This window comes from Artemia sp. Qi Xiang Cuo, chromosome 8 (genome assembly GCF_049724085.1).
Source record: "Artemia sp. Qi Xiang Cuo chromosome 8, ASM4972408v1, whole genome shotgun sequence".
Lineage (NCBI taxonomy): Eukaryota > Metazoa > Arthropoda > Branchiopoda > Anostraca > Artemiidae > Artemia > Artemia sp. Qi Xiang Cuo.
The window spans coordinates 63,671,579-63,687,566 of record NC_142801.1 but is presented as its reverse complement, the minus strand read 5'-3'; the positions used below and the strand labels follow the sequence as shown (position 1 = coordinate 63,687,566).

The following is a 15,988-nucleotide window of genomic DNA, read 5'->3' as shown; positions in this document are numbered from 1 at the left end:
TTAGAGAAAAAAAAACAACAACAAATGTTTATATAAAAATATTTAGTAGATTTAGCTATTACAAATAAACCCCCGTGTGTCATAGGATATAGAAAAGTTGTTAAACGTTCTGATTGATTTTTCATGATCAGGTATATTCATAGTTATCCACTGTGCGAAGAACCTAACCTCGTCTTCAGGATGGTGATAACCCCCTTCAAATTTAGGACACTTAAACTCTTCTAGATTAAAAATGGAATCCTAGGGTCACACTTTTGAATTAAAACTTTATCTTTAGGTACATTGCCCTTTACGTAGAGTGCTTCAACTCCGAAAAAGCTGCAAATTCCACTGACTTCCTCCTGGACATTTTTCAGTTCCTGACCAGTATTATTAAGTGATTTAATCACTCTATCATAGAATCCCAGTCTGTTTATACAGCGTAATGTAGTACTCAACAAGCTTTTATCATACTCAAACAGGTTAAAGTTCACTAACCAATGATAACAGTCAATTTCTTCGAGATCCATAGACAATAATAAAAAAGCAAATTCGAATATAAAATCGCAAGATGATTTTTTCAAACTGATAAATTCGGTGTCATACAGTCCAATCATCTTGAAGGCTATTAATGTAGTTTTTAAGTAGAGAAGTACTTCATAAAACTATTATAGCTTAGCTCAAGGTTGAACTGAGTTATGACTAGTGAGATGAGTCTTAAAACCATCTGAATTCATTGTGGGGAGGAGTCATAAAACCCACCAGACTGGTTTTCTAGACAACACCAATAAAATATGCAAAGTCGACATATATTTATTTCATTTTTTCAAGGTTAATTTAGACGAGGTTGTTAAGTAGAGAAATACTTCATCAAACTTTTATACCTTCGCTCAAAGTTGAACAGAGTTATGACTAGTGAGATGAGTCTTAAAACCATCTGAATTTATTGTGGAGAGGAGTCATAAAACCCTTGGATTTCATTGCGGGATGAGTCAATGAACTCTTGTTAACTGACAAAATCTGTGTCATACTGTCCTATCATCTTTTAAGTTTTTAATGTAGTTTTTAAGTATAAGAATACTTCATAAAACTTTTATAACCTCGCTCAAGGTTGAATGGAGTTATGGCTAGGGGGACGAGTCCTAAAACCATCTGAATTCATTGAGAGGAGGAGTCATAAAACCCTCCAGGAACCCAACACCCATGAACATCTAAAAACTATGTCTGAAAACCTAAACAGCCAATTAAATATTCTAATTCAAGATTTCAGGCACGTAAAACCACAAAATACTAAAGTTAACTTCTCAAATAATAAACGCCAAGAGTCGAGCACGCACGAAAATCTAAAAAACCTAGGTCTGAAAACCCTAAACAGATAATTAACTATTCTAATTCATGATTTCAGGCACATAAAACCATAAAATACTAAAGTTAACTTCTCAGCAAACTATTCATCCCAAACTAGAAGTTTCAGTCAACAAACGCCTATGAGAGACTAAGAATCATAGCTCTGAAAAGTCCTAAAAGCAAACTACACATCCCAAATCATAATTTTCTGACAATACACGCCTATGAAAGACTAAGAAATCTAGCTTAGAAAATTCAAAAATAGCGAACCACCCATCCCAGATCATAGGCTTCAGTCAACACACCCCTATGAAAGGCTAAGAAAACCGGCTCAGACTCATTTGAATGGCAATTAAAAGTTCTAGTGCTCTGTTTAAGTGACCAAAAAAAAAACTGATATGGTAACTATGCTCGATTCAATGTTCAATTTACACACATTTACACAATCCAAATTTTTTTAAATACATTTTGTTGATAATAGTTTAAATATATTATAAATATGTGAGTGTTGTGTGTGTGTGTGTGTGTGTGTGTGTGTGTGTGTGTGTGTGTGTGTGTGTGTGTGTGTGTGTGTGTGTGTGTGTGTGTGTGTGTGTGTGTGTGTGTGTGTGTGTGTGTGTGTGTGTGTGTGTGTGTGTGTGTGTGTGTGTGTGTGTGTGTGTGTGTGTGTGTGTGTGTGTGTGTGTGTGTGTGTGTGTGTGTGTGTGTGTGTGTGTGTGTGTGTGTGTGTGTGTGTGTGTGTGTGTGTGTGTGTGTGTGTGTGTGTGTGTGTGTGTGTGTGTGTGTGTGTGTGTGTGTGTGTGTGTGTGTGTGTGTGTGTGTGTGTGTGTGTGTGTGTGTGTGTGTGTGTGTGTGTGTGTGTGTGTGTGTGTGTGTGTGTGTGTGTGTGTGTGTGTGTGTGTGTGTGTGTGTGTGTGTGTGTGTGTGTGTGTGTGTGTGTGTGTGTGTGTGTGTGTGTGTGTGTGTGTGTGTGTGTGTTGTGTGTGTGTGTAAGCCGTTACCAGAGCCTAAAAGTAAATTACAAATTAAAAGCAGTCAAAAAAAGAAGAAAATAAAGCCATTTGGTTTTGATTTTGGAAAATGTCCAAAAAGTGTCCTTTTTTTCAAAAAGTTGCCTTTTTGACTCAATAGTGTCCTGTATTCTTCAAAGTAAAAAAGTGTCCAAAAGACACTAAAAGTGTCCATTTGGCATCCCAGCTAATTTTTTTTTTCAAAATTTCTAAAGAAAATACGCAATTGAAAAGGGGATTTTGAACCCAGCTTATGTTAATTTCTGCTCGTTTTGAGTTTGACTCGATTATTTCCTACAAGTTAAGTTAGAATGGAAATCAAGAATTTAGCATATTTTAAGTTTAAAATGAAAAGTATTCATATGAAAGAAAATTAAATTGGGAAGACATAGGGGATTTGCTCGTTTTGAGTTTGACTCGATTATTTCCTACAAGTTAAGTTAGAATGAAAATATTCGCAAGTTTTTTTTTATTTATTTATTTAATTTTGTAAAAGATCAAAAGTCTGTCTCATCCTTAACTCCTTACTCTTTATTGTGAAGTTGGCTTTTTTTTCCATATTTTTAAAAGAAAATTGGGGGTCCCTCCCTTATATATAAAGTAGCTTCAATCTGTTATGAGTTTTAAACTTGCTCCTTACTTTAGTTGAAAAATCTTTTATATTTGTTTAATTACATTTCATGAGAGTGTAAAGAATTTTGAAAGCAATACTTTTGGCAATGCAGAAAATGATCAATATTTCAATGATCTCTGTTTCCATTTCAGGAAATAAAAAATTACGGAAAGATGTTTCATTAGCCTCGCTTAAACACCTGGAATTCGGAGACAATTGAAGTCCTCTACAGTAGTGATAAACAAACTAACAGAAAGTGAGTTAAAGTCCTATGCTCTGCAGGCATCAGGATCTTTACATCCTCGTTATGACGAATTGGACTGTCATTCCGAGTGTGAAATAAGCGAACCAAAGAAGGAAATTCCACTTGATATGAAAGATGAAGCACTTATAGGAAAAGTAGAAAAGAAAACCCGGAAAACCCAGCAAAAGCTGAAAAGAAAACTTAGAAACTCTGAGGCTACGGAAACGAAGTGGTCGGTTGAAAAAGGAAAGATAGCTGGTAATGAAGAAGACAGAAGCCCTGTAAAGAACCTGAGGCTAAAAATAAGTTCCACAAGCGATTCCTTTGGGGTTACCTTAATTGTTAATCAGTTTAATCCTTTTTTTTTCTCTACTGGTACAATAAATCACTAATTAATATAATTCATTGTTTGAGTGAATTAAGTTATGTCCTTCCTTATAGAAATGAGTGGACAAACCATTTTTTTTTGTCTGCTTTTCAAAATGATGGTATTTGGAAATCTGTTATTTAACACTAAGAAGTAAATTGAGTAACCCTTTTCGCAATAACAATAGGCTTAGCAGCGATTAAATTTCATTGTCGGCAACAATTCAATCAGATCAGAGTTGTTCAAATGGAATATCTTTTCGCAAATTGAGTTAGCTTCTATTTCATAGACAAAATATTTGAATTCCTTTTATTCAAATCACCTATCAATTCAGGTAGCTATGGCTAAGTTTGCTAAAAGACCAGTTATTTTCTTGCGCAAACACACAAAATCAGAAAAAATAACTGAGCCCTCCATGTAACTGAACCCCTGCGTAAACAAAGCCTCGTACAACTGAACCCCCCAGATAACTGAACCCCAGTATAACCGACACCCTGTACATCAAAACCTCCGTGCTACTCGACCCGAATTAAATAATCACCGTGTAACTGAATCCGCATGTAACTGAACCCTCGTGCAACTCAACTCCCTCAAAACACTTTTCAGCCATTTCTTGTTAATTTTTTTTATTTCTAAACTATTTAAAATTGACAACACTGTGCAAACCAAAACACTATTTGGTCATTTCTTTTTAAAATTATCCAATCGCTAATTACCCCTTTTTTTCTCCACCTTCAAATGTTCCTTTAGTCATTGCTCAGTTAACACTAAGATGTAAGAAAACTATTCCTTTTATTCAAATCCTAATCACCAATCAAGTTATACTCGTTCCTCTTGGCAAAGGTGTAATGAGCCATGTAGAGCTCATTGTAATAGGTAAATGACCCTGGTAACCCAATTACTTGAAAGTACACACACAACCTGTTTGGTACGGGGGACCCATAGAATTCATTAGAAGGACTATACTCCCGTTATATTGTGGCAGTAGGAAATTTTGTATTGATGGGAAGGATGTCAAATGAAGTGTAATTTTTCTTTAGTATTTGTCTTTTTGTATATGGCTTTAATTGACTTTTAAATATAGATTATTATTATAAGAAATTTGCAAATTATTCTAATGGTAACGACTCTACCATACTGAGAATTTAAGGTCCAGAATCGGACCAACTCTTGAATTTCTTGAATAAAAATTGAGTTCCCTGAAATCTCCCCAAAAAATTAACCCTCGCAGATGTGTGAGCGTAAGCAAAAACACTAATTATTAATTATTATTGAGGTTAATTTTTGGACAACCCAATTTTCGTTTGAGGCAAAACACTGCTGGCTGTAAAATAACCAGCATTTTATTGATTCTATACAAGGACTTCTCTAAAGACTTAAGGTGTTAAGGTTAGAGATTTGACCTACTTAACTGTAAAACATAGAATATGCACGGTTCTTCCTGTTGTCCCATTTCGTTGACGCCAAAGCAATAAATCGGTCCGAAGTCCAAACTAGTTCGGGGTGTGAAAGGAATCACGCTTACAGAGGTCTCGAAATATTCACTTGAAGTTGAGCTTGATGAGGAAGGTGATTGTAATTTACTATCTTTACCTACACGCATTATATTCCCTTTTATTTGAGTGTGTGTTAAGTCAATAAAGTGAGATGAACTGTTAAAATGCCAATGAAAACTAGATGTCGGAGGATTGGATTCTAGAGCACATGGAATGAAGACGGTGTCGTGTTTTTCAACTGGAAATTCTAATGACTGACCCATGGCACAAAATGGTGGACCTGCAAGAATAAAAAAAAAATTTGTTATTTCTGATATGAAATTATCAAAATAATTATAAATCAAGCAAATTAGCTAAAAATATCAGACATCTACCATTAAAATTAATTTATTTGCTTATAAAAAAAGATCGTAAATAGCGACGAAGACCACGCTGCCTTTCCATCATAAACAATAAGTGGAACAACGGGGAAATTTTTTATACAAGACAGTGGAACGCAATTAACAATTTGATGAATCTGCCCTTATTAGCAATGACCTAGGCATAAAGCAGGTAGTCCGAGAATCAATTGAAATCAGACTTAAGATTAATAATAATATGTCCTTAAATAGGGACTTGGGGGAATACACACTAAATGCTCTATACACAACTTTAATTAAAAATGATCTTACAAAATATTTAAAAAAAACAATAGACATTAGCATAGAACCCGTCGCAAAAAGACCTTTAAGGTTAGCTGCCAAAAAGGCTGGATTAGCAATAAGAACGTGTTTTTAAATTATTTTTTCTTTCATCTAATTGAATTGCCTTGTTTTAACTTACTTTTTATCAGTACTGGTTTAACTTCGCTGAAATAAGGATGCTAGGACTGCTTTGAATTTTTTTTTTTATTTTATTGGTCACATATTGCTGTGAGTCTTTTTCTTTTATATATTTTTGTCTTGCCGAGGACGGCCCTTGGACATAGGGCCGAAATATTCATTTAAAAGTTTCGTTCCACTGTCTTACGTTGGTTCGATTTTTTCTTTTTAGTTGATTTCAAATTTCTTCGTTTTTTAAGTTTTTATTGTTTATACTCTTTCTTTCTCAATCCTGAGAACGCCTTACTGTATACAGGAGAAATATTCATGTGATTGTTCTCCATTTTCTTCCTACATGCTATTGACCCGTTATTTTATCCGCTTTTTTTTTCTTTGTTTATTAATTTTCCTATATTTCCAAGTGATTTGGCACCATTTCATTTGCTGGATAAATGATTATGTCATGTGCTCATTGGTATGCTGCCAGTTAAAATAATTAGATGATTACTAGATGTACGGGTGATTAGCCCATCCAATCCACAAAAATCATAAGATTATAAATAACTGATGACCTTAAATGTAATCCCAATTGTAGAAGTAGTTGTAACCTAGTAAAGAGCAAACCATGGTACACAGAAGCCAAAATTTAAAAAACTGTTTTTTAAACCGTCTCCCGGCCGAAGGCATTGAATCTGGAGATCGGTACCTGCGCAACGCAGACATTTGGTCAGCATTCGAAAAAGTTTCTTACGATAAATATTTCCCATGTAACACTATTTTCAAAATAGTAATTAGCATCCAGATTCAACTGCATGATAGTTTATAGTTCCGCGAGGAAAATTTTGAGAATCTAGAGTTATATCTAGTTTATAGTTCTCTCATAAATCAAATCTAGTTGACATAAAAAGTGTACTCCTAAAATTGCCATTGTTAAAAACCTTCAGATAATCATTTTTAGTCTCCCATCTTGAACAACAAGGAAAATCTAATTTCTGTATAGAATGAAGTTTTTTCAACTGAAAGGAAGAAACAACGTTAAAACTTAAGACGAACAGAAATTATTCCGTATATGAGGGGGAGGGAATTTTCCCTTCCTGAATACTCGCTCTTTACATCAAAGTCTTAAAGTTCTTCAATAATACGTCTTAGTCAAATTCAACTTGTGTTTAAGAAGTTCCTTTTAAAAAATTCGGAAGAAAAATTCAAACTTTAGCGCAAAGAGCGATAATTCAAATTCTTTGTAAACAGACTAATTTGTGTTTGTTTTAAGTTTTAATTTTGCTCCTTACTTTCAGTTGAAAATGCATATTTTTTAGTTTAATTTCTGACTGTTTTTTAAACCCTTCCAGGAAATTACCCCCCGTATAAAACTTTCCCTGAAAAATTCCACATAGTCTATTCTCCCCGTGCCCCACCCCCCCTTATTAAATTTGTCCCCAAATATTTCTTTATATTTCTCAATAGCAAAAACTATATGTAGACAATGGACAAATCACAAAGCTTACAGCTGTTTACCCAGGGCATTAGGGGTTATGTCTTCCCCGAGGCTTATTGTTATTGGATATTTCAACTTTGCTGGCCTAAATGGTTGTCTAAAAATTTTGATCGGATCTCTTTGGGGAAACAAGGGTTCTGGGAGGGATGGGGCTAGTGACCCTGCAACCTTTTTCGTCACTTAAAAAGGATACTAGAACTTTTAATTCTTATTTGAATAAGCCCTCTTCCGATCTTCTTGGACCGTTGGTTTGATACGATCACCTTTCGGCAAAAAAACAACAAATAAACACGCATACAAATACGCAAAACATACATAATTCCAAGTTTTTGCCGATAGGTACTTGAAACCTCTACAATAGAGCTCTCGGATATTCTGAATCTGATTGTGTAATATCAATAAGGTTGTTTGACTTTGTTGGGGGAGGGGGGGTGTTTTTCCCTTTTTTCAAAAAGTAGGCAAATTTTTTCAGTATTGCAGTTTTTAATGGGTAACATTAACGTTAATGAATTTTATATGTTTGGAATCTCCTTTGATCAAATGATTTTTAACAAAATCAGTTGTTTAGAGTTTCGGTTACTATTGGGCCGAGTCACTCCTTTCATACAGTTTGTTGCAACGAACTCTTTGAAAGCAGCTCATGTGGCTTCTTTTTTTCTGCGCAAGAGCGGTAATAATATGACATGTTTTTTCCCCTGAAACCTCACGATGAGGTTTCCCCTGAAACCTCAGATATTCTACATAGAAACAGCAGTGTATACAAAATTATACACTTAGTTATACATTGATGAGCCCCAAGCTTAATTGATGGTATTGTTCTTACTTCTAGGAAATTAAGTTCTGCAGCTTGAAATTAGTCTTTTCATGTTTTATGAAACTTTCATTGCGTACTATTTCAAGCAATTTTTCAGCACAACAAGCTTGGCTTAGAAGAGGGTGCTTAGGCAACATAAAAGTTTAAAGAGTGTCATTAAGAACACAACACAAAAGTTTAAAGAGTGTCATTAAGAACACAGAAAAATACATCATTTACCTTTACAAGGAATACGTGTCACGAGTACGGAACGTCAACAAAACACTCAGCTAATTGACAAATGACAAACTATGGAAATCTAAAGAGAAAGCTAAATTCCCCTCTTTAAGAAAAACTCGACATTCACGGTTTGACTTAGAGAGAGAGAGAGAGAGAGAGAGAGAGAGAGAGAGAGAGAGAGAGAGAGAGAGAGAGAGAGAGAGAGAGAGAGAGAGAGAGAGAGAGAGAGAGAGAGAGAGAGAGAGAGAGAGAGAGAGAGCGAGAGAGAGAGAGAGAGAGCCGTTAAAAGAGAGAGGAAGAAAGAAAGGGAAAGATAGAGAGATGGAAAAAAGGAAAAAAATAGAGAGAGGAAGTAAGAAGGATTAAAGAAAAATCAGATTTATTTTAGGTGAGAGAAAGAAAGAGGCCGCTAAAGAAATGAAAACTTCTTAGTATTTCTAAATTTATGTGCGTTTTGCCTCTGAAAAAAGTGATCTTTATGGAACCCCTCATGAAGTCTATTTATATTGAACTCTTTCATCTATTTTTAACTAAGCATATGCTATTCCAACTTCTCAAATTAGGCATATATAAATCATTAATAATAGCAAAGAATATGATTACTTCTGTGAAAACTGGCATATTTGTCCATGAAAATAAACAATAGCTAGTTACTAGTCAGAGAAAGATCTGTATTGAGAATACTAGTTTGCTATTTCTTATTCTAAATTATAAAGGATTAACAGCAAACAGATGATAGCAACATCTTGAAGTTATCCCTGCTTTACCTAATCGTTAAAATTGTAACATCCTAGCGATGTGTTGGGTTAGGAGGAGCTAATAAAGAAACTAGTGAGCAGGCAGAGTAAAACGAATTATATTACGGGCTTGGTCACTTTTGCCTCATTTTTAGGCGCTACTACGCAGTCGCTAAAGATTAAATCAATGTTTTTAGTGTAGTCTATACTATTACCTTAGCATTTGGGATATAGTTACATGGTATTTGTGAACTGTGGCAACCTCAGACAAAAAAGTCTACATATGCTTTGAAACTGGTTTATTGATATTAATATAATATAAATAAATATAATATAAAATAAATATAATTTGAAGAAGAAGTTGCATCGTCACAGATGACTATTTTTGGAGATAAAATAGAAAACGATAAGACAGACTTTCGTGACGAATAAAAGTTTCAAGGATTTTATTCTTCTTCATATCTGTCCAGGTTCACCATCTGTCCAGGGTCTCTGTCCAGTGGTTTACAAGGCGTGCCGAAAAAAAGTTTAAAAGGAATATGTTTAAATGTTTATTAAGCCTATAATTCATCTATTGAATATTTCGTTTGAAATGGGTGTATTTCTGGATATTAATGAGAGGGAATAAAGTCATTCTTATTCAGAGAGGTTGCGATCCAGCTGATCGTTCTAGTTCTAAAATCTATTTTGATGTTGACGGTCTTTTTAAAAATCCTAAAAGCAAAATTGTCAGACCAGGTCGTTCAACACTCAATGCTCATATCTCTTTACGATTTCATTAAAAAATTTATTTTCACTCTAAAGCGAATAAAGCGAATATTGCAATATTTGTATATATCGAAAATTCTTGTACGACTCTTGCTTCAAAAAGTCTTACCATATCCATCTAAAAACATATCCACAGATAAATAGTAGAAATGTCTATTACTGACGCATTTTCATTAAAATGGGATGATGGAGTTTATAGCCAAGGCCATTTCCTTAAGCTTTTCAAGCGTAAAAATGCCATAAATCACTATCAATATGCCTATTCAATATGCAATTTATGCCTAGATTCCCCCTCCCTGGAAAATTTCTTTGGCATATCATTCACCTAACACCCGGGTTTTAAATTTGGATTTTAAAATTCAATTTCACTTTAGGGAATGTAGTAACAATAATTTTATTGAATTTAACAATAAAATTGTAGGTGCGGTATTACATTGTAGATTTGGTATTACAATACCACACCTACAAGTATGTAGGTGCGCTATTAGAAGAAAACACATATTTCTTGTGTTTAATCAAAGATTTTACGTAGTCTTAGGATATTACGCAAACTGAAACATTCTTTTCTAAATAGTATTTTGCCTTTTAAGAGTATTTGAAGAGTATTGAGAGTTTTAAGATTTTTTTTCAAAGATTTAAACCCGTTTATGATATTGTTCGCTGGAATGGCATTAAACCTCTGATCACACTTTAATAACCTTCAGCGACTTGAAATCAAAGTTAGCTTGTTTAAATTCGCCCGGTTTTTCTCTAAAGGGTACTTATTTGTCTGCTTGCGTTACTTCTGTCTTTCGTTTTCTTCGTGACTGCTTTCTAAATATCTTTTTTTTCTTGTCCTGTCTGAAATAAAAAAAAAACGTGATAGACAAAAACAGTCAAGTGCTTCCTTTTCTAATGTCGTCTATCGTACAAAGAGATCTCTAACCACTGCTGCCTGAGAGCATTTGCTAGAGCAAATGCTCTAGCAGTGGTTGGTACAACCACTGCTAGAGCATTGAACGTGCTGCCTGAAAAACCGAGAAACCAACAGATGATGGGTTCTTTTAAAAAGAATTTGAATAGTAATCTTAAAGCATTATGGAATAAATAATTCCATATTATGGAATTATATATACATATATGGAATAAATAATTAGAAGACATGAAAATCTTTTCATGTTTATTTGTTTTATATGTATAAAAGTAGTCGAGACGCCTCTCTCTTTGCGGTGGACATTGCTGGAATAAGACAAGAGTTTAATGGTAAATATTAGCCACTGATGTTCGGTGTTAAGTTGAATGGGTAAAGTTGGGAGTTTTTTATTCTTTAACAGTTATTTTGCATAGTATTCAAATTATTTTTGTTTCGTTTCCTCTTCTGGACTTAGCTTGGGGGTTATATTAAAACTGTTGCATTGTATATACCAATAAAACGGAATTATACCGAACTGAATTGAAATTAGGGGTCAAAGTTAACGCTAATATTATCAACGTTATTTTTAACATAGTTTTCTACCTATTTGACTGAAAATTGGAGAGAGAGCAGAATTTTCGGTTGAATTATAACATCGTACGTTCAGTTCGTCCTTCCTTCTTCGCGGTACCTATTATTTTGACATAACTAATGCCGATAGATCGTGTCCATCCTTTCCCCCAAGACATTGAAAATGTCTGAGCAAATGTTGCTATTAATACGAGCCACACTTCTATATAGTAGTCCCAAAAAGGCATGTGTTTCAATTTTTTACATGCTACAGGCTTGCGGAATATGTTTGTAAATACATACACCCAAAGGAAATAGATGGGGAATGAATAACATTTCGAAGTTGGTGTGAAGAAAGCTCAGCTATGAAGGTTGTTTAAGGATACATTTCTAGCCAAAAGTTTCTGACTTTTCTGTATATTTTGATCTGTTTTCCATTTCCTACTCTTTAAAAGGTGTGAAGGTGTACAAATAGCTCTTCGGGAAGGACATTGATCCCTAAGCATGTAAACCCAAATCCTAAGCAAGGTTTGCTGGGCATCAGAGTAGTAAGCATATTTAAGGTTTCAACCCTACAAGAAAACCTACAAGCCTGAGGCATAAATATGTGTGCAGTTTCACCGGTATATGGCTCACCACGGTCATTCATGCATTAATACAGACGGTACATGCCTTACCTGACGGGTTTCTGAGGTAATACCCATTTCCTGGGTTAATCAGAAATGTTCCTAATAACGATGCTCCATAAGGCAATAGTAGATACGAAACTAGATTGCATAATATGCCTTACCACGGACCGTCATCAATTGATACAGAGGGTACAAGACATGTAAGACATGTATTTCTAGTTTCAATAGCCATAACTAGAGATCGTCATAATGCGTATTCAAAGGTGGTCTCTTTGTAAAAATACTAGTTTTGGCCCGGAGGCCTTATAATCATGTTTTTCAGTATAAATTAAGATGCAATTAGTTTTTCTAGATCAGTTGATAAAACAACTTGAAAATATAGCCTTTTCTTGTTAAATTTATTCTTTTTCAAATGGAGAATTCTAAAAGAATCGTGGTAAGTGAATGTATATTATTCCTTTTTGCTCGAGACTTTTTTTCTATAGTTACCTATTAACTATATATCATCTGGGTTTCACACAGAAAGCGAACTCCTGTAATTACCTGATGCAAATTCACATATATTGCAGCAGCTGTTTAACTACATGGATATTTTGGCTAGAAAAGTTTTCTTAACCAGCTTGTAAAATATCTCATAGGTTCATAATTGAAAAAAAGCATATAATTTTTTTTCTCTTACCCCACCTTATGAAATGGGACTATTGACATACAGCTAAATTAGGGTATAATTGTTCTGCTGAAATCCTCCCTTTAAATCCATTCTGATATGTAAATGACATTAGGTATTCTTGGGTTATAATTTGATGTACATATCGTGGGATCCATTTGATCTAATAACTTAGTCTATGTGTTTTAATGTATGGCGTGAGCTTTTGTTTTGTGGAGGGGGACGATGTCCCCCATTAACATTCTGAATAAATATTGAACGGACCTAATAATTGAAATAGTTTTATTTTATGTGTTGGAGTGAGCTTTGGTTTGAGGAGGGGGAACAGCGCCGCAAAATTATATTATTTTTCATGTATATCATATTTTAAATGTTGATAGCCTAGCTACACCTAGGACTAGTAAAATTCTTTCCACTTGTTTTACGTGTTTAAGCCTATAAGCCTATAAGTTGGGCTGAACTTTGGTTTTTGGGGAGGGGGAACGATGTACCCCATTAACATTTTGAATAAATATCGAACGGACCGAATAATCGAAATAGTGTTATTTTATGTGTTGAGGTGAGCTTTGGTTTTGGGGAGGGGGAATGGTGCCGGAAAATTATGTTATTTTTCATTTATACCATGTTTTAAATATTGATAGCTTAGCTACACCTAGGACTAGCAGAATTATTTCGTCTTTTTTATGAGTTTAAGCCTATAAGGTTTTAAGTCATCCTTGGAACTTACCTAGCGAAAAAACTGAAAATTAATTTTTATTCAAGGAAATTGATGCTGAATGTCCAGACCGAAAGCGACCGAAGCTCGATCCCAGGACTGACGTCACTGATATAGCTCAAATTAGATCATTGACCATGGCTAGGGGAACTGTGATCGTATACGCCCCGTCAACAGATAGACATGTCATTACTGACGAGTTATCTGCAATTTCTGACGTAAGGGCCTTTATCAGATAGTTTTGTGTAATTGTGGGTGGGTAGGAAAGAGGTGGTGAGGGTGCAAAAAAACCTATTCCCATTCTACATAAATGAAAATCCATAATAGCTACATATTTTTTATTCAAGTTTATAACGCACTTATTCTCGCAATGCAAATTTTCTTTTAATCAACTTGATTTCCATATAAATTTTAACTCACCAGGAAGCGATTATCTTACACCCATTTAGTCAATACAATAGTAGGAGGAAGGTAAGTTTTGACGGGGTGGAGCAAAAATTGGCACAGTTTTTTTACTTTTTAAAATAGTGGATATTGCACATGGAAAATAGGACTAACTGTTGAAGAAGAAGAGGGGGATGAGGCAAAAAAAAATTAATCAGATAGTGTTTTAACTTTGATATATTACATGACTTTTGGTACTTATTTAGTAGCCGGTAAACATGTGACTAGAAACACATTGAAATACTTTACGAAAAATAGGTTGTCGCTTCCTAGTGAGGTATTGCTAACTCCGCGATAAATATTTTCTACCATACACTGTTTTATTCCATTGGTATTACCCAAACTTCACTTCTTGTATCCTTACCAACTACGAAATAAGTACCGGGCTTTTTTCTGCTCATTTATTTTCTGTCAAATCAATATCGTAAAAAGACGAAATATAAAATTGGTTAAGTTGTCTGCAGGTACTTTATATGATAGAGGTGGACAAGTAATTATCCAATATGTATCCCCCTAACAGTAGGTAGAAAAGTAAGTTTTGACGGGGTGGAGCGAAAAATTGACAAAGTTTTTTTTGACTTTATAAAATAGTGAAAAATAGGGCTAATTGTTGAAGAAGAAGAAGGGAATTGGGCAAAAAAACAACCTTAATTAGATAGTGTTTTAACGTTGATACATTACATGACTTTTGGTACTTATTTAGTAGCCGGTAAACATATGACTAGAAACACATTGAAATGCTTTATGAAAAAAAGGTTATCGCTTCTTCGTGAGGTATTGCTAACTCCATGATAAATATTTTTTACCATACAATGTTTTGTTCCATTGGTATTACCCAAACTTCACTTCTTGTATGCTTACCAACTACTAAATAAGTACCGGATTTTTTTCTGCTCAATTATTTTCTGTCAAATTAATATCGTAAAAAGGTGAAATATAAAATTGGTTAAGTTGTCTGCAGGTACTTTATATGATAGGAGTGGACAAGTAATTAGGCAATATAATGGTAGGAGAAAAGGAAGTTTTGACGGGATGGAGCAAAAAATTATCTCAGTTATTTTTTTTACTTTATAAAATAGTGGATATTTCACATGAAAAATAAGTCCTGTTTTTATAGATTAACATCCGTGAATTATCGTATTCTCCATCAACATCTGGTCAAGGATCAGTAATTTACAATGAGCCTTCATCGATCATATCACCACCAACGGATTTTAGAGATAGTGCTTCAGTTGTTGATAACATAGAATGGCAAAGGGGGTTTTTAAACGATTATTTTGGGGAATTAACTAATCTAGACGATTTAACCTGTGATATATATGACTGAGGACCCGGAATGGACAAATATGTTTATAAATGAATATTTGGGGGATAGGCCCACAAGTGTATCTAACCGGGTTCTCATGCTCATAGTCATAAACAAATTCCATCACAAGACAATGCAGGCTGGCTTGATCAGCTATCCCCAAATATCGTGAAAAGTATACTCAGTGAATTGGGTGATTTCAACCCCCGACCAACTAATGCAATTAAACAGACTGGTGGTGGTGCTATTGACGATTCCATGCCAACCCCTACTATTGAGGTTGACGAAAGTAGTGAAAAATTACCCCCACCAGCATTTATACTACCAGATTTCTTCTTATCTAACTCTGCCTTGCACCAGAGTAATGTACACACCGCTAATTTTGGTGACCCCTTTAATTCTTTAATGCCAGGGGGTATAGTAACAGATCCCCTGGCTATTACTCATTCCTATGTTAACAAGATTTGAGCCCTTTCTTGGACATTGCGGGTGTGGGGAGGGAGGGACAGTTTAATAGCATCAATAGCACTAAAAATATATTTTCTAAATGAAAATGATAGCGAACTCTATTCAAAATACTTGCATACAGAAATGTTAGCAATTCACCGGCATTTGAGAAATTATGAGGAGGTTTCTTTGGACTAGGTAAGTAGCATTACGACTAAACTGGATAATTATAATAAAGGGGTAGTGGATCAGTTGTTTTATTTATTGAGAATTTAAGCGTTAACATTTGTAGATTTAAAAAAGATTTTATTTTAAGAGGTGGGCATGGGGGAGGGAGGGAACTGAATTAAAATATCATTCAGATATAGAGGGTTGTAGAGAAAACAAATTATGTATTTATTAATGGAAAATTGGTGAGCACTAGCAATA

General features: G+C 34.5%; 1 protein-coding gene across 1 annotated transcript in view; it reads right to left on the bottom strand.

Moving 5' to 3' along the window:
• The window catches only part of LOC148949688 (protein turtle homolog B-like), a 211,503-nt gene that overhangs the window by 66,374 nt on the left and 129,141 nt on the right, over positions 1-15,988 (bottom strand). The window contains exon 11 of the mRNA XM_089093061.1: positions 4,968-5,336. Coding sequence (XP_088949187.1) covers positions 4,968-5,336 — 369 coding nt within the window. The remainder of the gene's footprint in view (positions 1-4,967; positions 5,337-15,988) is intronic.